This window comes from Sphaerodactylus townsendi, linkage group LG16, assembly GCF_021028975.2.
Source record: "Sphaerodactylus townsendi isolate TG3544 linkage group LG16, MPM_Stown_v2.3, whole genome shotgun sequence".
NCBI classification, from domain to species: Eukaryota; Metazoa; Chordata; class Lepidosauria; order Squamata; family Sphaerodactylidae; genus Sphaerodactylus; species Sphaerodactylus townsendi.
The window spans coordinates 24013882-24033812 of record NC_059440.1 but is presented as its reverse complement, the minus strand read 5'-3'; the positions used below and the strand labels follow the sequence as shown (position 1 = coordinate 24033812).

The 19931-nt window shown below is 48.6% G+C and overlaps 1 protein-coding gene across 6 annotated transcripts in view; it reads left to right on the top strand.

Annotated features, from left to right (window-relative positions):
- The first annotated feature begins 242 nt into the window (after window positions 1-242).
- EPHB2 (EPH receptor B2) overlaps window positions 243-19931 on the top strand; it is a 93844-nt gene continuing 74155 nt past the window's right edge. For all 6 annotated transcript variants that reach the window (XM_048518964.1, XM_048518962.1, XM_048518961.1 and 3 more), the window contains exon 1: window positions 243-525. In XM_048518964.1, the coding sequence (XP_048374921.1) occupies window positions 426-525 (100 nt within the window). In that variant the 5' untranslated portion in view covers window positions 243-425. The remainder of the gene's footprint in view (window positions 526-19931) is intronic.

The window sequence follows — 19931 nt, the reverse complement described above, 5'->3', positions numbered from 1 at the left end:
CTTGGGGTGGGGGGCAGGGAACCTCCGGCGAGGTGTCCCCAAGGGGGGGGGTCTCCGTGGCGCTGGCGGGCCTGGCGTGGCGCGGCCCTGGCCATCCATCCATCCATCCATCCATCCATCCATCCATCCAAGCAGGCAGGCAGGCAGCCCCTGGGCCGACGCCCCCTCCCCAGTCTCCTCCCCTCCCTCCCCTCCCCTCCCCTCCCCTCCGCGGCCCGCCCCGCCGATGCCGCATCCCCGGCCGTGCGGGCGGGCGGCGAGCGCGCCTCCCTCTGTCGCTCCGCCGCGGCTGCCCCCGCGCGCCAGACGGCCGGCCCGAGCGGGGAGGCGAGGAGGCGGCCGGGCAGGGCAGGCAGCGCCCGCCGCTCCTCCTCCGGCTCGCAGCCGCTCCATGGCCGCCTGAGAGCCGCCCAGAGCGCCGCGCCATGGAGCCACCGCCGCCGCCACCGGGCCCGGGCGCGCTCCTGCTCCGCCTCTCGCTCCTGCTGCTGCTGCTGCTCCTGCCGCGCATCGCCGCCGTGGAAGGTGAGCCCGGGAGGGGAGGGGAGGAAGGGGAGGGCGGCCGGAGCTGCGGGGCGCCCCGCCGGGGCGCGCTCCCAGAGCCCCGCTCGCCGTCTGGGGTCTCCCCGGGGCTCCGCCGGGCCGGGCTGGGAGGCCAATGGGCAGGGGGGTCCGCAACGTGGCTCCGGACAGCGCCCTCGCCCGAGCCGCCCGGTTGGAGCTCGGCCTCGGTCGCCCAATGGGGTAGTGATGGAAGCACATCCTCACCACCCCCAGTTCCAATGTGGGGTTTGGTTGAGCGGGATACCCTCACTGGCCAGCAAGACATCGTGGCCGATCCTACCTGGCGGGCATGGACGGCATGGCCACTGGGGGCGTCTGGAGGGAAAGGGAAGACCCGGCGGCCTTCACTGACCAGCAGGAGGGATGGAGTGGCTGGGGACTTCTCAGGGCCGAGCCTCTGGGTTAACTATGGACTGCCCTCACTGACCAGCAAAGGTGATGCCTGCATATTGTCATCTCCTGCTACGATCTGAGAGCAGGATGCTCTCACAGATCAGCAAGACTGATGTGTGCCTGGTGTCATCTTGTGCTGTGAGCCAAGAACACTGCCCTCACTGACCAGCAAAAGTGATGTGTGCCTGGTGTCATCTTTTGTTTGTGGTCTGAGATAGGAATAGGCTGCCCTCACTGACCAGCAAGACTGAGGTATGCATGGTGTCCGCTTGTGCTATGATCTGAGATATGAACCGGTTGCCCTCGCTGACCAGCAAGAGTGATGCGTGCATGGTGTTATCTTTTGTTATGATTTGAAATATTAACAGACTGCCCTCACTGATCATCCAGACTGATGCCCGTATGGTTTCATGGCTTCATCTTGTGCTATGACCTGAGATAAGAATTGGCAACTGTCACTTACTACCAAGCGGGATGCATGCATGGTGCCATCTTGCATTGTGATCTAAGGTGAGAATGGACTGCCCTCACTGACCAGCAGGAGTGATGTGTTTCGATTTTAGTGTTAAAAATCAACGTTGAGGCCCCACGGGAAAGGGCGGCCTATAAGTTGAATAAATAGGCAAATTAAGAAATAGTTCCATCTTGCACTGTGATTGGAGGTGAGAATGGCTGACCTCATCGACCAATTTGAATGATGGACAAAAATAATCTCCTTCCTGTGGCCAGTGGTGCAGTGCCAACGGGGTGCGGGGCACGACACCCTGGGCGCCACTGTGGCAGGGGCGTGGCCAGGCTATGGAGGGGGCATTCCGGGGTGGGGGCAGGTGGCGCCGCGGCTGGGGGACAAAGCATTTGCGCTCCCCGGGGGCAGTTCCCTCTTGCTCCTCCCCTGCCTTTGACTGTGGCCACAGCTTGCCCTAAGTGGAATGTGACTTGCCCTCACTGACCGGCAGCATTGAATGCATCATGTAGAACCTTGAGAGCCCAAGATACAGGTGACAATTGATAGCTCAGTCCTTTTTTATTTCAAGAGGAGCAAAACCTACTTCTTTCACCCCCATGTGTTGTGGGACCAGCAGGCATTGGGTGGGATCGGAGATGGAGATTTAATGTCCATCTTTTATGTCCGGAATCAACTGGCTGTTGTGGGTTTCCCAGGCTGTGTGGCCGTGGTCTGGTAGTTTTCGCTTCTGACCTTTCGCTCGCATCCGTGGCTGGCATCTTCAGAAGTATGTTTGTGTTTCTCTCCAGGACACAGTTTGGAGTGATTGTATGGGGCGTATATATATGCAAATGCAACTGTAAATGAACTCCACCCAGACCCAGGCAAATGTGCCCCATCCCCCTGTGAGGTGGACAACGTATATACACTGCCGCACAATCACTCCACGCCATGCCATTGAGAGAAACACATCTCACTGTAACATCCTCTGAAGATGCCAGCCATAGATGCAGACAAAACGTTAGGAGCAAACCCTATCTGACCACGGCCGCACTGCCAGGAAAACCCACAACAGCTAGGGATGGAGATGTTTGAGAAATGGCCACCCCAATTCTTGGCTGCGAGGTCCAGGAGGACTTTGGGGGCCAGTGTGGTGTAGTGGTTAAGAGCAGGTGGATTCTAATCTGGAGAACCACACACGGTGCCTGTTGTGGGGAGAGGAAGGGAAAGGAGCTTGTAAGCCACCTTGAGTCTCCTTACAGGAGAGAAAGGTGGGATATAAATCCAAACTCTTTCACCTCTTCTTCTTTAGCTTTCCTATAAACAGCCTTTTTGTGAGGCTTGATCTAATTTCCGAAGGATGGATGACCTTTGGAGATCCCACCCAACAAAGGCTGAAGGAGGCCCAGGTTTTCTTTCATGATAGGGAATATTTCCACCCACGCTTTCCCTTTTTCGAACCTGGTTTCTTCACTCACCTGCTTTGCAGTGCCCTCACTACAGCACCCAGACACTGGATCTTTTCTTTGCCGTACCGACGGCAAGCCTCTTTTTTTCCAAAGAGAAGGGGATCAGTGAGCTGAATTTCGATTGTGCCGTTGGAGGGTGTTTCTGTAGATTTTCAATTATTTGTAGAGGCCTTGTTGATCAGCACCGGAAAAGAATAAATAAAACAAAACCCCATGTATGGATCTGTGCAGAATGAATGAAGACAGGCTGCAGATTTCCCAAGTTGGCTCCCGTGGGATTCTAAAGCTGTAAAAGATACAACCTGTCTGCTTTCGCAGATAGCCCTTAGCAGAATGAAAGCATAGATTCTGTGCAAGTGACCTTCCTGCTCAGAGATCAACAGCTTTCTTTTTCTATATGCGAACATGGATTCTCGGCACATTGTTTGCGATGAAAGTAGTCCGGGTCTGTGCGGGAAGGGGGTTGGGGAATCGGAAGATGTTTGCAAAGGAGTAAAACAAATTGGCTGCCGTAAACACTGAAGGCTGAAACATGGACTAACGTGTATTTCTTGATTTTTTTTTTTGCTTCTTCGTCAAGTTAAAACCAACCGCAGAAGGGGCTGTGATGTTGGCCAGAACTTTGGGGCTGGGGAGGAGTTTGGGTGCCTTGAACCCTCCGTCTGAACATCTTCCCAGTCTGGCCATGACCCCCTCTGCTGAGCTGAGCTTCGAGATGGAAACAGTATGACCTACATTTTGCCTAAACAATAAAAAAAAATAAGTTTTATTGTGGCAGGAGCTCTTGTGAATCGGCTTCCCCTTTGCCAGATGAACTTACCACATTATGCATCCCATGTTCTGGCTCGCAGGAAGCTTACTCTACAGCCGTGGGTTTGTCTTTAAGGTGCTACAAAAGTCTTTGTTACAGGGGCTGCCGTGGACTCCTGTGGCTGACGCTCTGCATTGTGCCTCGAATTCTCCCCTTCCCACCTGCTGGTTTACTGACAGCTCCGGGATGGGAGATTTTGATGGGAAAATGGCATGGGAACAGGAAATAAATATCCCCCTCCTTTAGCGCGGCTGCACTGAATATAATTGGAATCCTCCCCTATGGTTGCTTTCAAGTGGAGGTGGGATGGGATCAGGATCTCCCATCTCATCCTTGGTCTCCCGCATCATGTTTGATTGAGCCTGGAGAGATCCAGCAAAACATGCCGAGAATCCTGTCTAGATGTAAATGGATTTAATTTCAGTTGACCCCCGCCCCCCTTGCATGCTTTCGTATACAGGAATGGAAGGGCTAAGATGGCGGAAATGAAGGGGGTGTGGAAGACACAAGGGGGAAAGCAAAGAGAACGTTTTCATACTGGCCAGGATGGGTGTATCACGCCATTCTGAGCTTTGGAAAGTTTTTGGAATTGTGGAGAGCTAGGGGGTTCGCCTAGGCTAGGGGGACCAGGCTCCTAAGGAGGGGGTCAACTTCTGGGGTCCACAACTTCGAGGCTGCAATAACTGTGAATCTGGGCCAGCGATCTGATTTGTTACCTCGGAATATTTAGATTGGCTGTGAACAGCACGAAGAAGAAGAAGATGCCGGAACAACAGCGGTTTGTTGTTATATGTGAGAAAAAATGTTATACAAAAAAGAAAGAAGGAGCAGACAGCATCTTGACCTAGGGGCTGATGGCGGCTTTTAGCAGCCCCTCAGAGAGACCACGTGGCTTCCATTTTTTACGACTCTAATGCGGAAGGGGAGCTCTATAGCACGGATCAGCCTACATTGGGCTAGGAACTCAGCCTGGATTGGGCTATAGAGCACCAAACAGAACAAAAGACTGGGAGATGTGTGCATATAACCCCACTCCAGTTTGTATTAGTGGTTGTGAGGGGAGTGATTTGGATCTGGGCTATGCTACACAGTTAACCTTTTCCTTCTTGTGGCTGTTTACTGAAGCTCATTTGTTTGCCGGTGTATTGCCCATTGAGGCAGAGGAGAAAGTAGCAACTTCAAGGTACTGTTTGAGACCCAGAAAACAGTACAGAAGGGAAATGGTTAAACCCCATCTATGGTCACAGCGTCTATATAAATTGTGTGTGTGTGTGTGGGGGGGGAGGGCACAGCTACTGTACTGGAGAATTCATTCACGACTTGTTCGGTTTGACCGTCTCTCCGTTCTCGAGATTCACTTCTGCAAATGTTGGTCTTTTGTAGTAATCAAATAGTTCTGCTGTTTGCTAAATATTTGATGTTGACCGTTCTCCACACAATGATATTTTGATTTGGGTAATTGGTATTTGGCAGCATTTGACAGCTGACATTCAAGCATTGTTCGGTGTTTGCCTTGGATGGTTGGCGTCTGAGTGATTTAATAGTTGACAGCGTTGTATGGTTGACACGACAATATTTTTAGCTGTTGTCACTGTGTAGTGGTTGATGTCCAGTGGGCGTTGATTGATACAGACATCAAGGTTACTCCTGTACATAAGACCAAGGCCCAATTAATTCAGCGGTGCATTTCCAAAAGTGATTTTTTGGGGGCTTGCTTACCAATTGGTCATAAAAGTCAACAGCCTGCTACTCTGAGAATATGGTTTTATGAGATCTACTTTCTCTCGATATAGATGTTCCAATCAGATGGTATGTACTGATATGTGACGAAGTCTGCCAGTTTTCAGGACAGGCAACTGCACATTGGGGTATTTGCCAAAATCTATAGAAGAAATGCCAGCAAGGCTGAGTATTGAGGGAAAAAATCTCCATTCTGACTTCAGTTGGAATTTCACTGATGCTGTTTGGGGAATGTAATCAAAGTTGGGTTCTCCTTCTCCCTAGCATGCTGGAGAGGTTATACAGGAGCAGATACCTGACAAAATGCTTTCTTATCTCGTTCCCCTTTACCGCATCGCGAACAGAGTCTGTGGCTCACAACCTGTAGAGTATTTTATTGATATTATTTGTACTTTGCTGGAATCTTTGGCCCACAGAAAACCATGCCTGACCAACATGCGTATACTTTGAGATAACCCCCCACCCCATCCCCAAAACACACACAACTGAATCCAATACAGCCTGCTGCGTGGGCAGCCAGTGCTTTCAGGAATAAAAATGTTGTGGGTTTTAGTTTTGTTTTGCTTGTGCTGAGCCAAGCATAATCACAAACGAAACAGCTGGCACAGGGAAAAGCGCATGGGATTGTGTGGCGTTGCTGACGCTGTGTGGGTTTCCCCATTGCTAGATGCAAACGTTGGTGCTTTCACAGCCAAGAAAGACAAAATGCTTTCGATTAATTGTGGCTGCGTTTGAAACCTGCCAGGATTGGAAATAGTTTCCCCCTCTTTGCATTGAGTGTGGAATGATGGGAAGGAAAGACCCTGCCTTCTGTACTGCGGGGGTGTGTGTCTTTCTGTTAACGTTGGACATCATTTGGTTGGTCCTAATCTAAGGGATTATAGAAGTTGTGTTCCAATTTTTCGGATCCTACTTCAGGAGCTGCACAACTATTAAGAGGTTCTTTCTTCAGGAGGCTGCTTTTCGCGCCTTATTGGCCTTTTTGAGTTGTCCCTTTTTTGCCTGCCTGCCTGCCTGCCTATCTATCCATCCGTCTATCAATCTATCCATCCCTCAAGTGCACTGTAGTGGTTAAGAGTGGCGGACTAGTCTGGAGAAGTGGGTTTGATCCATCACTCCTCCACAGGAGTGGCGGACTCTTGTCTGGTGAACCAGGTTTGTTTCCCCACTCCGATAGGCACAGGGCAAGGCCCTGTCCTCAGAGCAACAGCTCTGTCCGGTTACTCAAAAATAACCATCCACAAGATTCTTCAGTGTTCAGAGGTTTTTATTCAAAGCATTCGTTCGGCTGCGTAGTTGGGAACCACAACTCTCCGTAAAAATCAGACAGAGGGCAGGTTCGAAGAGCTGCCGCCTGTGTAACATAATTTATAGTTAGAAAAACATACCTCCCCGCTTCTTGCTCATTGGGTTGAGTCAAGTAAACGTACAGACCTGGTCATCTTATCCCACCTCTTACCACACCTTTCCATCTCATATTTGTAATGTAACGTGAGTCTAAAACACCTCATGTACCGTATATACTCATGTATAAGTCGAATTTTTCAGCACATTTTTAATGCTGAAAAAGCTCCCCTCGACTTATATGCGGGTCATTAAAATTTTTTGTGTGTTTTTGCTTTGCCGGCCAGCAGGGGGCGCAGTTTTTTATGCTAGCGGCACCAAAATTTCAGGGTACCCTCAGAAGACACCCCTGATGATACCAGCCAAGTTTGGTAAAGTTTGGTTCAGGGGGTTCAAAGTCCCCCATCCCCCAACCTGGCTGGTCTCATCAGGAGAGTCTCTTTACAATACCAGCCAGGTTTGGTGAAGTGTGGGTCAGGGGATCCAAAGTTATTGATCCCCAAAGAGGATGCCCCATCCCCCATTGTTTACAATGGAAGCTAATAGTAGATTTTCCATTTCTGATAATATCCCTCTTAAAATCTAAGTTGGGTTACATTTGGACATACAGATGATGAGGAGGAGGAATCCAGTTTTGAAGGATTTTAACTCTTGTGTTTTAGCTTGGTTGCTGATTGAGCTAAGGTTTTTGTACTTTTAAAGTTATTGTTGAGACCATATTGTTTTTGTTGACTCCCTTTTCCACTTACAGAGCCAGTTTACTGTTTTTCTTTGAAATAAATATTCAAAAACATTTAACCTACTGATGCCTCAATTGATGTAATTTTATTGGTATCTATTTTTATTTTTGAAATTTACCAGCAGCTGCTGCATTTCCCACCCTCGACTTATACGCGAGTCAATACGTTTTCCCAGCTTTTTGTGGTAAAATTAGGTGCCTCGACTTATATGCGGGTCGACTTATACATGAGTATATACGGTATAAAGTTTCTATAGCAATCAAGTCTTCTGCTAATTCTTATCATCTTGCTAACTCCTTATCTCTGTTGAGGGTCCCCCTGTTTCTGCCAACTCAAGCCAGTGTCAGGCTGCTCCTGCATTCCTCTGTGTTTACCAGACTTTCAGCAACCGTTAGCTAAGATGATTTTATGTAACGTGCTCCACCCTTTGTGCAGGCTAACTATATGTGTATATATGTATATGGCTTAAAACACTATGAACTATATATGTGTACATATCAACTCCTGTACAGAAAACCTGCTGGGTGACCTTGGGCTGGTCACAGTTCTCTCAGAACTCTCTCAGCCTCACCTACCTCACAAGGTGTCTGTTCTGGGCAGAGGAAGGGAAAGGAGCTTTGTAAGCTGCTTTGAGAATCTTCAAAGGTTGGGGAAAGCGGGGTATAAAAACCAACTCTTCTTCATCTGTCCCTCCCGCGAGTGCATTTAAATCCCGCCCTCTCTTTAAATCTCTCGGAATGTCGGGTGTGTTTTGCCCTTCCCCTTGTTATCCTCACAGCCCTGTCAGATAGGCCTCTGTTAGCATCTTATCCAGCTTCCATCTCAACAGTCATGTGGAATCCTAAAGACAAAGCGAATAAAGGCAAGCAGAAAGATGTGGGACTGCAGAGCTTAGACAAAAACAAATACATGGTATGTTGACTTATTCCCCCCCCCCCCTCAAATATTTAAAAGCATGTCAGGACAAAGAAGAATTACTGTTTTTGTGATATCCACCGAAGGCAGGATGAAGAAGACAGATCTAGGCTAAGCCTGGCAAAATGTTCTAAGCTGTAAGATCATACGGGCTGCCAGAGAAAGTGACGGAGCCTCTTTTCTTGGAGGGGTTCGAGGAAAAGCTAAACAGGCATCTGTGAGGAGTGTTCCTTTTTCTGGCACATCGGGCGTACTCTTTCTGCAATAAATACATTTTTTTTTTTACTTAACATTCTTTACTTGACATGGCTCTGATAAATCACTTAAACTGACATGAGAGAAACACTCGTTTCGGCTTGTTGAGAAAGAACCACGGCTAGAGAGAGTCTGCTTTTGGGATCCGCATTTCCTCCTCGTCTGCCGTGGTGCAGCGTGCGTGAGGCTTTTGAAGCACGCTGCTTCGGTGCGCCTCAACAGCTGTGATCGTGTGGCCGAGAGGTCCCTTGTTGCTAAGACAGAGCAGCTCTCCAGATATTTTTTCTTCAGAAAAAGTGGGGTGGTTTGGAATGAAAGCAGTTCCATGCCTCGAAGGGTCCCTCTTGTGCTGGCCACTGTCTGGAGGAGAACTTCAGCGGTGTCTTTGGGCCATAGACTTTGGTTCTATGGCCTAAGATTTAGCAGCGCACTGTTCTTTCCTGAAGCTCTACCCAGCAGGGAAAAGCCTTGTCCCCGACCCTTCATTTTTTATGGGCAGTGGGGCTTTGCCAGTTCTTTAATCACAGCTGAAGCTTTGCAGAGCAGTTGAAGAAATGCTGAGGCTGGGATTATATTACCCATCTTCCCTGTAAAAAGAAGTCTCTATAAACAGTCTGTTAAGCCAAAGAATTTGGCTCTTCCCTGTGGGTTCTTCTCAGCTTGGAGAGGGGGACGATGTGGGTGGGGGGTGGGGGGGACGGTCTCTGCAGTGAACCACCCCCCATCCCCTAGAGCAGTACACTAGAACTCATCTCTGGGTGGTCAAATGACATTTGAACTGAGTGGGTGGGAGCTGGCGCAGACCACCCACGGCAAAGGACAGAAGATGGGTCTGGGGCTCAGGGTACGGGCTGTTCCAAACTTCTCGAGCCTGCTGTTTCAACCTCAAAATCCCCTCTTTCGAAATCGCCAGTTCTTTCTGACAGCCCAACCCAGGATTCTTTACTTTGCACCATATTTGTCCGCCAGTAAATTAACATTATGTACATGGCATAAATTTTACATGTTGTTTGGATGAGATGGTCGCATGAGCCTGCAGTGAAATGCAAAGAACCGTTAAGATTGTGGGCGTAAAGCGCCGTCAAATTGCAGCTGACTTTTGGTGGCTCCAGCGAAGAGCTTTCAGGGCATGTGAGAAGCAGAGGTGGTTTGCCATGGTCTTACTCTGTGGTATCTTCCTTGGTGGTTTCCCTTCCAAGTATTGACCCTACTTAGCTTCCAACATACAATGTTGGAACATTGTAATGACCCCAGCAAGGTGCTTTCAAGGCATGTGAGAAGCAGAGGTGGTTTGCCATGGCTTTCTTCTGCACTGCCTTCCTTGGTGCTTCGAAGTACTGACCCTGCTTAGCTTCCAACCTATAATGATCCCAACAAAGGGCTTTCAAGGCGAGGGGGAAGCAGAGGTGGTTTGCCAGGGCCTTCCTCTGTGGTGTCTTCCTTGGTGCTTCCAAGTGCTGACCTGGTTAGCTTCCAACCTACAATGACTCCAACAAGGTGCTTTCAAGGCATGTGAGAAGCAGAAGTGGTTTGTCATGGTCGCCTTCTGCACAGCCTTCCTTGGTGCTTCCAAGTACTGACCTGGGTTAGCTTCCAACCTATAAGGACCCCAACAAGGGGCTTTCAAAGCAAGTGGGAAGCAGAGGTGGTTTGCCATGGCCTTCCTCTGCAGAGCCTTCCTTGGTGGTCTCCTGTTCAAGTACTGTCCCAGCTTAGTTTCCGAGATCTGATGAGATTGGGCCATCCTGTACTGCCTTCCCTCCCCATCAGTATTGTAAAAGCAAAGGTAAAGGCAGTCCATTGCTCAAGCACCAAGTCATTATTGACCCATGGGGTAATATTACATCACAATGTTTACTAGGCAGACTGTGTTTACAAGGTGGTTTGCCATTGTCTTCCCCAGTCATCTGCATTGTACCCCCAGCAAGCTGGGTACTAATTTTCCTGACCGTGTAGGGAAAGAAGACTGGCAGCGCAATCCATCCTGGCCCTGCCTGCTCCAGAGGGCTTTCCAGCAACGTAGGAATCCCGAAAGCAGGGGTGCGTCAACTCCGGAGGGGGATTCAGCCCTCCCTCTGGATTGGACTCCCCGTCGAATTTGAGCCGGTTACTTGAACCTGACATCAGAGCTTTGATAGCAATACAGCAGCTTACCTCTTTGTGCCACAGGGCTCTTGGTAATCAGGCTGATACCAATTTTTGTAGGTGAATATTTTCGAATGCTCTGATGTCCTGTTGCAAAGATTCCCCCGACTTGACGTTTCTCGTGTGCTTTCACTCTCATGTGCTGCTGCTGCCTTAGGAGAAATGACTTGATGTGACATTTGACAACCTCCAGATGAGAACTGGAGGTCTCCCTGAATTACAACTGATCTTCAGATGATAGGGATAAGTTCCCCTGGACAAAATGGCTTGACTCTGTGGCATTATTCCCTGGTGCAGTTCCTCCCTTTCCCAAACCCCATTTTCCCCAGACGCCATCCCCCAAATATCCAGAATTTCCTAACCGAGAATTGGTAATTCTTGATCCAGCCAATAACGGATCATGTAACTAGGGTGAAGGCATCATGGTGCCACTCAGCCAATCAGGTTGGGCTGGGTAATAATAATAATAATAAGAAGAGTTTGGATTTATATCCCCCCTTTCTCTCCTGTAGGAGACTCAAAGGGGCTGACAATCTCCTTGCCCTTCCCCCCTCACAACAAACACCCTGTGAGGTAGGTGGGGCTGAGAGAGCTCCAAGAAGCTGTGACTAGCCCAAGGTCACCCAGCTGGCATGTGTGGGAGTGTACAGGCTAAACTGAACTCCCCAGATAAGCCTCCACAGCTCAGGCGGCAGAGCTGGGAATCAAGCCCGGTTCCTCCAGATTAGATACACGAGCTCTTAACCTCCTACATTACAAAGCCCAGTTGGAGGGAGAGTCGCGCACTTCTTCCTCATCACTTGCAGCCAGTTCTTACCAAAACGCGGGGTGGATAAAGGGGGAACTGCGCCCGGGGCATGTGCATGCCTTGTGCCCCTGTTGAGGCACTTCCCACCCTGCCACGCCCCTGCCATGCCCCTGCCACGCTGCGGCGCACCTGGAGCTTTGCGTGCCCCCTGTCTCGTTGGTGCTACGCCATTGCCAAAATGGGGGTCTTCATTTTAGTGGGAGCATTTTCTTTTTGCAAAATGTGCCCCTCCTCCATTTCAGCTCCATTCTAATATCACTTGGTTTTTACGCCATGCTTTTTTTCCTTAGCATTGCTTTATTTAACGTCTCACAAAAAGCTAGGATCTGTGTGGCAGGGTCTGTCCCCTTAACTCTGCACATTTCTTTCAACGCAGAGAGCTCAGCTCTGAATGATTCATGGCTTTTAATCTGCACATTTGAATCAGCATCCTTTTCCTGCCTTAGTTGGCAAAAACCTTTGGACCGAGGCCCTGCTGCTTTTGACCCGAGGCTGGGGTGCCAGCTCTTGCTGCCAAGATCCAGTTCCACTGCTGTTTGGTCCGGTTATCCTTCCTGCAACTACGTTTCCTTCTACCATCCCGCTTGTCATCAGTGACATGCTAGAGACTCTGTCTCGAAAAAAGATGTTAGTAGATTGTATATTCCTCTGCCACAGAACTCAACATCTCGGGCCTTCCTTGTCGTAGAATGCTCCGCCTGGGTCCTAGTGCCTACCTAGCCCTGCTCTCTCCATCTGTTTGAAAGTTTGATGAACTATAAATGCTCTTGTATCAAAGTGCCATGTTCAGTAATGCACAAAGTAATGGTTTTGTCAAAGGCACCGCTTAAAAATGAACGATGTTTCTCATATTCGTTCAGGACTATATTCAAATGCGGAAGCACATGATTTTTCTTGACCGCTGCACCTCAATTGACTGAACTAGCATCATCTGAGACAGAGTATATCACTCCTCTGCTTGAACGGCAGCTTGAGCTCAAATTATTTTATTCATTTGTTTATAGATAACCCCGCCTTTCTCCCCTATAGGGACTGACATAATTCTGTTCTCTTCTAACCACTGCACCCACATGGGCCTGCAATATTTTTGCAGCACTCTTGGACACCTGAAAAACGTTGGTTTCTCTAAAATTAAGACTCACATTTGTTCTGTGTTAACTTGTGAGTCTTTTGCGCATGTGCATCCTCACTTTTCTGTCTTGCTCTGTCCATTCCACCATCCACATGACCCTCCTGATAGCATAAAAACAAAAAAAAATATGGTATTTTTTTCTTAGGGGTAGCTTCTATCCCTACCACACTGTGCAAAATGTATTTATTTATTAAAATACTTATATACCACCTTTTCATTTGGTGTTTTTATGCTGCCACAGGAGGTGGTGATGGCCACTAACCTGGATAGCTTTAAAAGTGGCTTGGACAGATTTATGGAGGAGAAGTCGATTTATGGCTACCAATCTTGATCCTCTTTGATCTGAGATTGCAAATGCCTTAACAGTCCAGGTGCTCGGGAGCAACAGCCGCAGAAGGCCATTGCTTTCACATCCTGCATATGAGCTCCCAAAGGCACCTGGTGGGCCACTGCGAGTAGCAGAGAGCTGGACTAGATGGACTCTGGTCTGATCCAGCTGGCTTGTTCTTATGTTCTTATGTGTTGCCCCGGGTGCCATTCCCCACCCCCCCACGCCTCTGGGAGATGGCATGGCTTGTCTCTGAGGTACTGAAGGGTTGCCAGTTTTGTGGGTGACTCCCAAGTTTATAACCACCAAGTATTCCAAACTGAATCACACACTGTGCATGCTTTCACTGCTGCCTGGGAATAGTGGTCCGATCCAGTTTTGTGAACATGTGCCAAGATAATTCCATGCGCTGCACAGGAGCCAAAGCAACATACATACTCAAAATGTATGTATTTTCAAATAGAAGCAGAGTTTGGATTTACACCTTGCTTTTCTGTCCTGTAAGGAGACTCAGGAGGCCTGTAAACTCCTTTCCGTTCCTCTCCCCACAGCAGACACCTTGTGAGGTAGGTGGGGCTGGGAGAGTTCTGAGAGAACTGTGACTAGTGCAGGGTCCCCCAGCAGGTTTCATGTGGAAGAGTGGGAAGAAGAAGAAGAAGAAGAAGAAGAGTTTGGATTTATATCCCCCCTTTCTCTCCTGCAGGAGACTCAAAGGGGCTTACAATCTCCTTTCCCTTCCCCCCTCACAACAAACACCCTGTGAGGTAGGTGGGGCTGAGAGAGCTCCGAGAAGCTGTGACTAGCCCAAGGTCACCCAGCTGGCGTGTGTGGGAGTATACAGGCTAATCTGAATTCCCCAGATAAGCCTCCACAGCTCAGGCGACAGAGCAGGGAATCAAACCCGGTTCCTCCAGATTAGATACACGAGCTCTTAACCTCCTACACCACTGCTGCTCCTGGAACACAAATCCAGTTCACCAGATAAAAGTCCACTGCTCAGGTGGAGGTGCAGGGAATCAAACCTGGTTCTCCAGATTAACGTCCACCTGCTCTTAACCTCTATACCACGCTGGCTCTTGTGTGATTTGCATGCCCAGGATAATCCTGGGGCATATGTTAGCCCAAAAAATCCTTGTAAAATGGAACTGAGTGCCAAGAGTAACTATCCTGCCAGCTGCCCTGCCAAATGCTGCCAACTGTGCAGATGCGAAACCTTTTGAAATACTGATCATTTGGAACTGTGAGCAAATTGTCTATGTGAGCATAGGGGGTGCTCGAATAGAGAGAAAATAGATCTTCAATCAGGGTCGGCTCAGTCCTTGTGTATGATAAAAGTGAAGCATCACTCATTTTCCGAATGGCTGCCTCCAGCCACTTCCCTTCTGGCCCTTTGGACACCTGTGCGTGGCTTTGGTGGTGACCGAAGTAAATCGCTTTCAATTAGAACATTGCTCCGTTTCATGTTGAAAAACTGCCTGCCAAAAGTCCGTGATGATTATCGAGTAATAAACAAGTCAGGGGTTTCATGCCCGGTTATGGAGCTGTTCTGTTTTGAAGGAGATGCAGAGTTGAGGCCCGGTGTAAACTGGTTAAATGTAATCAGTGGCCCTTTCCACACAAACCTTTAAAAAACATTTTGAGGCAGGAAACGTTTCCTCCACGGAGCTCCACGTTGTTTTTAACCCCCAAATGTTTCATTTGCAGTCTCAAGACATTTAAAATAAATGTCCTTTGCAATGATTCTTTGGTTGAAATGGTTTGGAAGGTGTCTTCAGTTGCCTGTGCGATCTCTTTAGGATGTTTCCCACATCTCTGTGCCAGCCCTGGATTTCTTTCGCACCACCTCCCCGTTGCCTGTTTGTTTGTACCATTTCTGGGTTTTTAGTTCGGGGGGGTTAATCTTTAATGCATCGAGTATATGAGATACAGAGAACTGCAGCACAAGTCTTTGAAGTGTTGAAGCACTGATTCAACATCTAGCTCAAAAAAAGAGAGAAAGAAGAAGAAGAAGAAGAAGAGTAGGAGGAGTAGGAGTAGGAGTAGGAGGAGTAGGAGGAGTTTGGATTTATATTCACTCTTTCTCTCCTGTAAGGAGACTCAAAGAGGCTCACAATCTTCTTCCCCTCCCCGCCCCCGCCCACCCACAACAAACACCCTGTGAGGTTGGTGGAGTTGAGAGAGCTCCAAAAAACTGTGACTAGCCCAAAGTCACCCAGCTGGCATGAGTTGGAGTGCACAAGCTAATCTGGTGAACCAGATAAGCCTCCACAGCTCAAGTGGCAAAGTGGGGAATTGAACCCGGTTCTCTAGATTAGAGCGCACCTTGCTCTTAACCACTACACCACATAATGGGAACCATGGATCATTTTGAGAGGGTGAGTGTAAACTGAAATTTCAGGAAAGATGGGGAGTCTGAAAATGTTTCAGAAATATTTTAGGTGATTTGTACGGAAAGGGCCAGTGTTAACTGTGATATATCTTAGACCTGGTTCTCATTCTGGTGAGTATAACCGGCTGTTGGATATTCCCTTTCAGGAGCAGGTGACCAAACATTCTTCCACACAGAACCCCCTGAAGAGAGATATTTAGGATGTCAGGGATAAGAGTTTTAGCCTGGCCTCTCCCTTACCTACTAATTTTCTGTCTGTGGGGATTTTTAAAAAATATACGGATGGGGGACTGTTATATAAACCTCATCTGCATATACGTAAACTGGTTCAGTGAAAGGTTTAATGAAAGACATGCAGTCAGATGTATCTTTTCTCTGAAGGAAGTGAAGGAGCTTCTGAAATGCCTTGGGTCAGGAGAAGAGCAGAGGCGCTGAGTAGCCTTTTCTCTTTTTCCAAAATGGCGGAGGATTACTCTGTAGTGAGGAAACATCCGGGTATGCAAATCTTTCCTAGATTGGCAGACCGTGTGGGAATTTGGTGTGAGAGTAGGGACATGGGGGGTTGTGGGGGGGGGGGAATACTGTGTCATTTATGCCATGAAGTAACTTCTGGGAAGACTTGGAAGTGACTGGTAGCTCTACGAATTGCCAGGAACTCTGTGGTACCTGACATCACTTCTGGGTTTTCTCTGGGAGTGGTGTCATGGCATATGCAATAGCTGCTTTTTTATATTCTTCCAGTGTCACTTGGAGTGTCCGTGGACAGCACAGATTACCAGCGGGAGCCCCCCCACCCCCTTGTAGTGGGAGACCGGGCAACCCCATTCCTGAACTGTTTGTGAATATTTCAAGGGTATTTGTGTTCCACAGCAGAGGAAGCTTCAGGTATGATCAGGATTTTTCTCCTGTTCACAACCCTGGGGGCTATTTAGGCAGGTGGGAAGTTGAAGAGTGCAGTGCAGAAGAGCTGCAACATTCATTGCAAGTTGGGGCTTGCTGAACAGGTGGGCCAAGGGCAGGTGTTCACGAGTGCTGACGCCCTTCATATCGTGTCCCTCTGTGACCCTTGCAGACTTTTGCTCTGCATTTGGCTGCAGCTGTTCCCAAAAACCCCTTGTCCAGAACCTGGGACTGGCTGACCACTGACTGTCAGAGCGTTCGACCATGGAATGCACTGCCTCGGAGAGTGGTGGAGTCTCCTTCGGAGGTTTTTAAACAGAGGCTGGATGGCCAGCTGTCGGGAGTGCTTGGATTGTGCATTCCTGCATGGCAGAGGGTTGGACTCTTAGTGCAGCGTGGCATTTATTTAACCTTTCAGGTGCATCTACCTGGAGGTAGGAAACCCTTCTCATTGCAATGCCTGCCTCGGGTGAAGCGAAGCGTATCTTCCCAGCCCACCTCATTACAGCACCAGCTTCCAAACATTGGCTGGTACGGTCCTCCGATCTGTGTGGCCTTCTCTTGCGCTCCACGCTCAGCGGCGTGGTGGGATGGGGTGGGTCGTGTGCCGGGGAGGATTTGCGGTCTGAGCGGCTGCCATTTGCACTTGAGAGATTTGAGGCCTCTAAAAAAGACAGAGAGCGAGAAAGAGAGAGAGAGAGGGCTTTAATTATCTGGGCAATTAATTCCACTCTGTATAACTTGTTGGGAGGGGGTATACCCGTGTCAATGGGGACGCTCATTTAATGAGGCAGTGCCACCAACCCCCCTAGCAAAAATCTTCCGCTTGTGAGGGAGAGAAGGGAAGGAGGGAGGGAGAGAGAATCGATCAGAAGGAGTAAAAAATGGTAGGGTGGGCGTCCATAGGAAGTTTCCTTGATCTATTAGGGGTTTAGGAATCTTAAGGAATCTTCCACAGCTTCCTGACCACCCCTGGCTGGGAAACTTTGCCTGTGTCTTTAGTTCTGACTAGACATTTTTTACGTCTTCTGCCCACCCTGGGCTGGCTGCGGCCTTGCCAGGATACTTGACACCGAAACCCTTCGAGAGTCGCCTTCTCTCTGTGAAATTTCTATGCCGGTCCTGCCAGGGTCGGACCGAATCCTTGCTGGCATCTCTTTGGTTCTGGAGCGAGGCCAACTCCGGCATACAGACCTTTAATGAAAGGCCTTCGGGTGTGGGATGAATGGGCTCACATCGCTAACTGGGCCGTGGGGAAGCGGCGCGGCTCCCCCGGGAAAGCGGCCAAGCTTGCGTCAGGCCCTTCTCATCAGCTGTGGATTTATTTTGAATGCTGGGTGTGGATCTGCAGATAAATACTTAGGGCCAAGTGGTGTAAAGAGAGATGGGTGTCCAGTCTCTCTCACTGGCCTGTCTGCCCAGAGGTTGCCAACTTTGGGTTGGGGAATTCTTAGAAATTTGGGAGTGGAGCCTGGTTTAGAGAAAGTGGAGAGTCCACCCTCCAAGGGAGCCATTTTCTCCAGAAGAACTGCTCTCTGATGTCCAGAGATCAGTTATAATTCTGCAAAATCTCCAGGCCCCACCTAGAGGTTAGCACCTGAGCAGGTGCTGCTCCTGAGCATCACCTTAAGTGTACTTCTTGACAAGATGGAAGTGGTTGCCACGGAGGCCCATAGGATTGCATGGATCTTGTATACGGGACTAGTGTGAAAGTTCCACAGTGGTGCGGGGAGGTGGTTAATGTATCAGGCTAAGCTGTATGAGACCCTGTCTCTTTCCACACAAATCACCGAAAACATTTGGAAAACATTTTCAATCCCCCCTTTACTACAATGTATTTCTGCACTTAATCCCTCGAAGAAGAAGAAGAAGAAGAAGAAGAAGAAGAAGAAGAAGAAGAAGAAGAAGAAGAAGAAGAAGAGTTTGGATTTATATCCCCCCTTTCTCTCCTGCAGGAGACTCAAAGGTGCTTACAATCTCCTTGCCCTTCCCCCCCTCACAACAAACACCCTGTGAGGTGGGTGGGGCTGAGAGAGCTCCGAGAAGCTGTGACTAGCCCAAGGTCACCCAGCTGGCATGTGTGGGAGTGTACAGGCTAATCTGAATTCCCCAGATAAGCCTCCACAGCTCAGGCGACAGAGCTGGGGATCAAACCCGGTTCCTCCAGATTAGATACACGAGCTCTTAACCTCCTACGCCACAATGATTCTTGGTTGTCATTACATGATTTTTTTTTTGGTTTTGTTCTCTGTTGAATTGATGCTTAATTGCCTCAAAGCTTCTTGCCATAATTCTCTATTCCTAGTATATTTGAAGCATCCAAGTTTAGCCATCAAAAACAAAACAAACTAGAAATGATTGAAATAAACAGATGAGGGAAAGCGGAGGGAGCTCAGAAAATGGCACCGCGGAGGAAGATTAGGGACAGCAGAGAGGCATGGGAAACATATGAAAGAGATCGCACAGCAACGGAAGACGTTTTCAAAACGTTTCAGCCTGAGGATCGTTTTGAAGGGGGATTAAATCAAAACATTTTGAAGCTGCAAATAAAATGGGGCTAAAAACAACACAGAGCTCCATGGCGGAAATGTTTTATTTCCTGCCTCAGAACGTGTGAAAATATCTGTGCAGAGAGGGCCCCAGGTTCGAATCCGACATGCTCCATCATGAAGTGTCCTGAATGATTTCAGGCCAGTCCAGCTCTTTCAGTCAAAACTCAGGATTGTAGTGCAGATAAAACGGGGATGGAAGAACTGTCACATCTCTGGGAGCTGCTTGGAGTAATGGTTGGATAAAGATGCAATAAAGACGTCTAATTTCAAGCAGTTAATTGCGTTGTTTATTGTATGCATGATGGTGTTTTGATTGCATTTTAGAAATATATATGTTGTAATTGACCTTGGGTCTGAGTGAGAATGAAACATGACTTGAACAACAGTAGGGTTGGAAAGAGTGAGAATTTGTCTAAGTCAAGCGTCCCCAACAGGTTCCTTGACAACTTTCCTGGCACCTGCCAGGTGTTTTGAGAAAGTAGGTGGGCCAGGTAGGACTTTTACCCAGCAAGGTTTCTAACTGGCTACTGGAGTTTTGATTGGCTGTGCAGGATTTTTTAAACTGTAGTTTCAGAAGCAAGTGCTACCATAAAAGAAGGATCTGTACAGTGTCACTGAAGTGAAGTTAGTGCCAGATTTACCTGTAGACTTGGCAAACCAAAACCTAAGGCCTCAAAATTCAGGGGGCCTCCAGCCAAGGTGCATAATATTTCTGACACTGTCATAGGCATTTCTTACACATGCAGTCATTTGCACACCATATTCCCTAAACCACAGGTGCCAAACTCGTGACCCTCCAGATGTCATGGACTACAGTTCCCATCATCCTCTGCAAGCCTGATGCTGGCAGGGGATGATGGGAACTGTAGTCCATAACATCTGGAGGGGCGCGAGTTTGACACCTATGCTCTAAACAATCTTCCAGGAATGTTCCTTGCACTCCATTTCAAAATCATACTGTAAAACTTCCATTTCCTCAAAATTCCTGCTTATTCCACGAA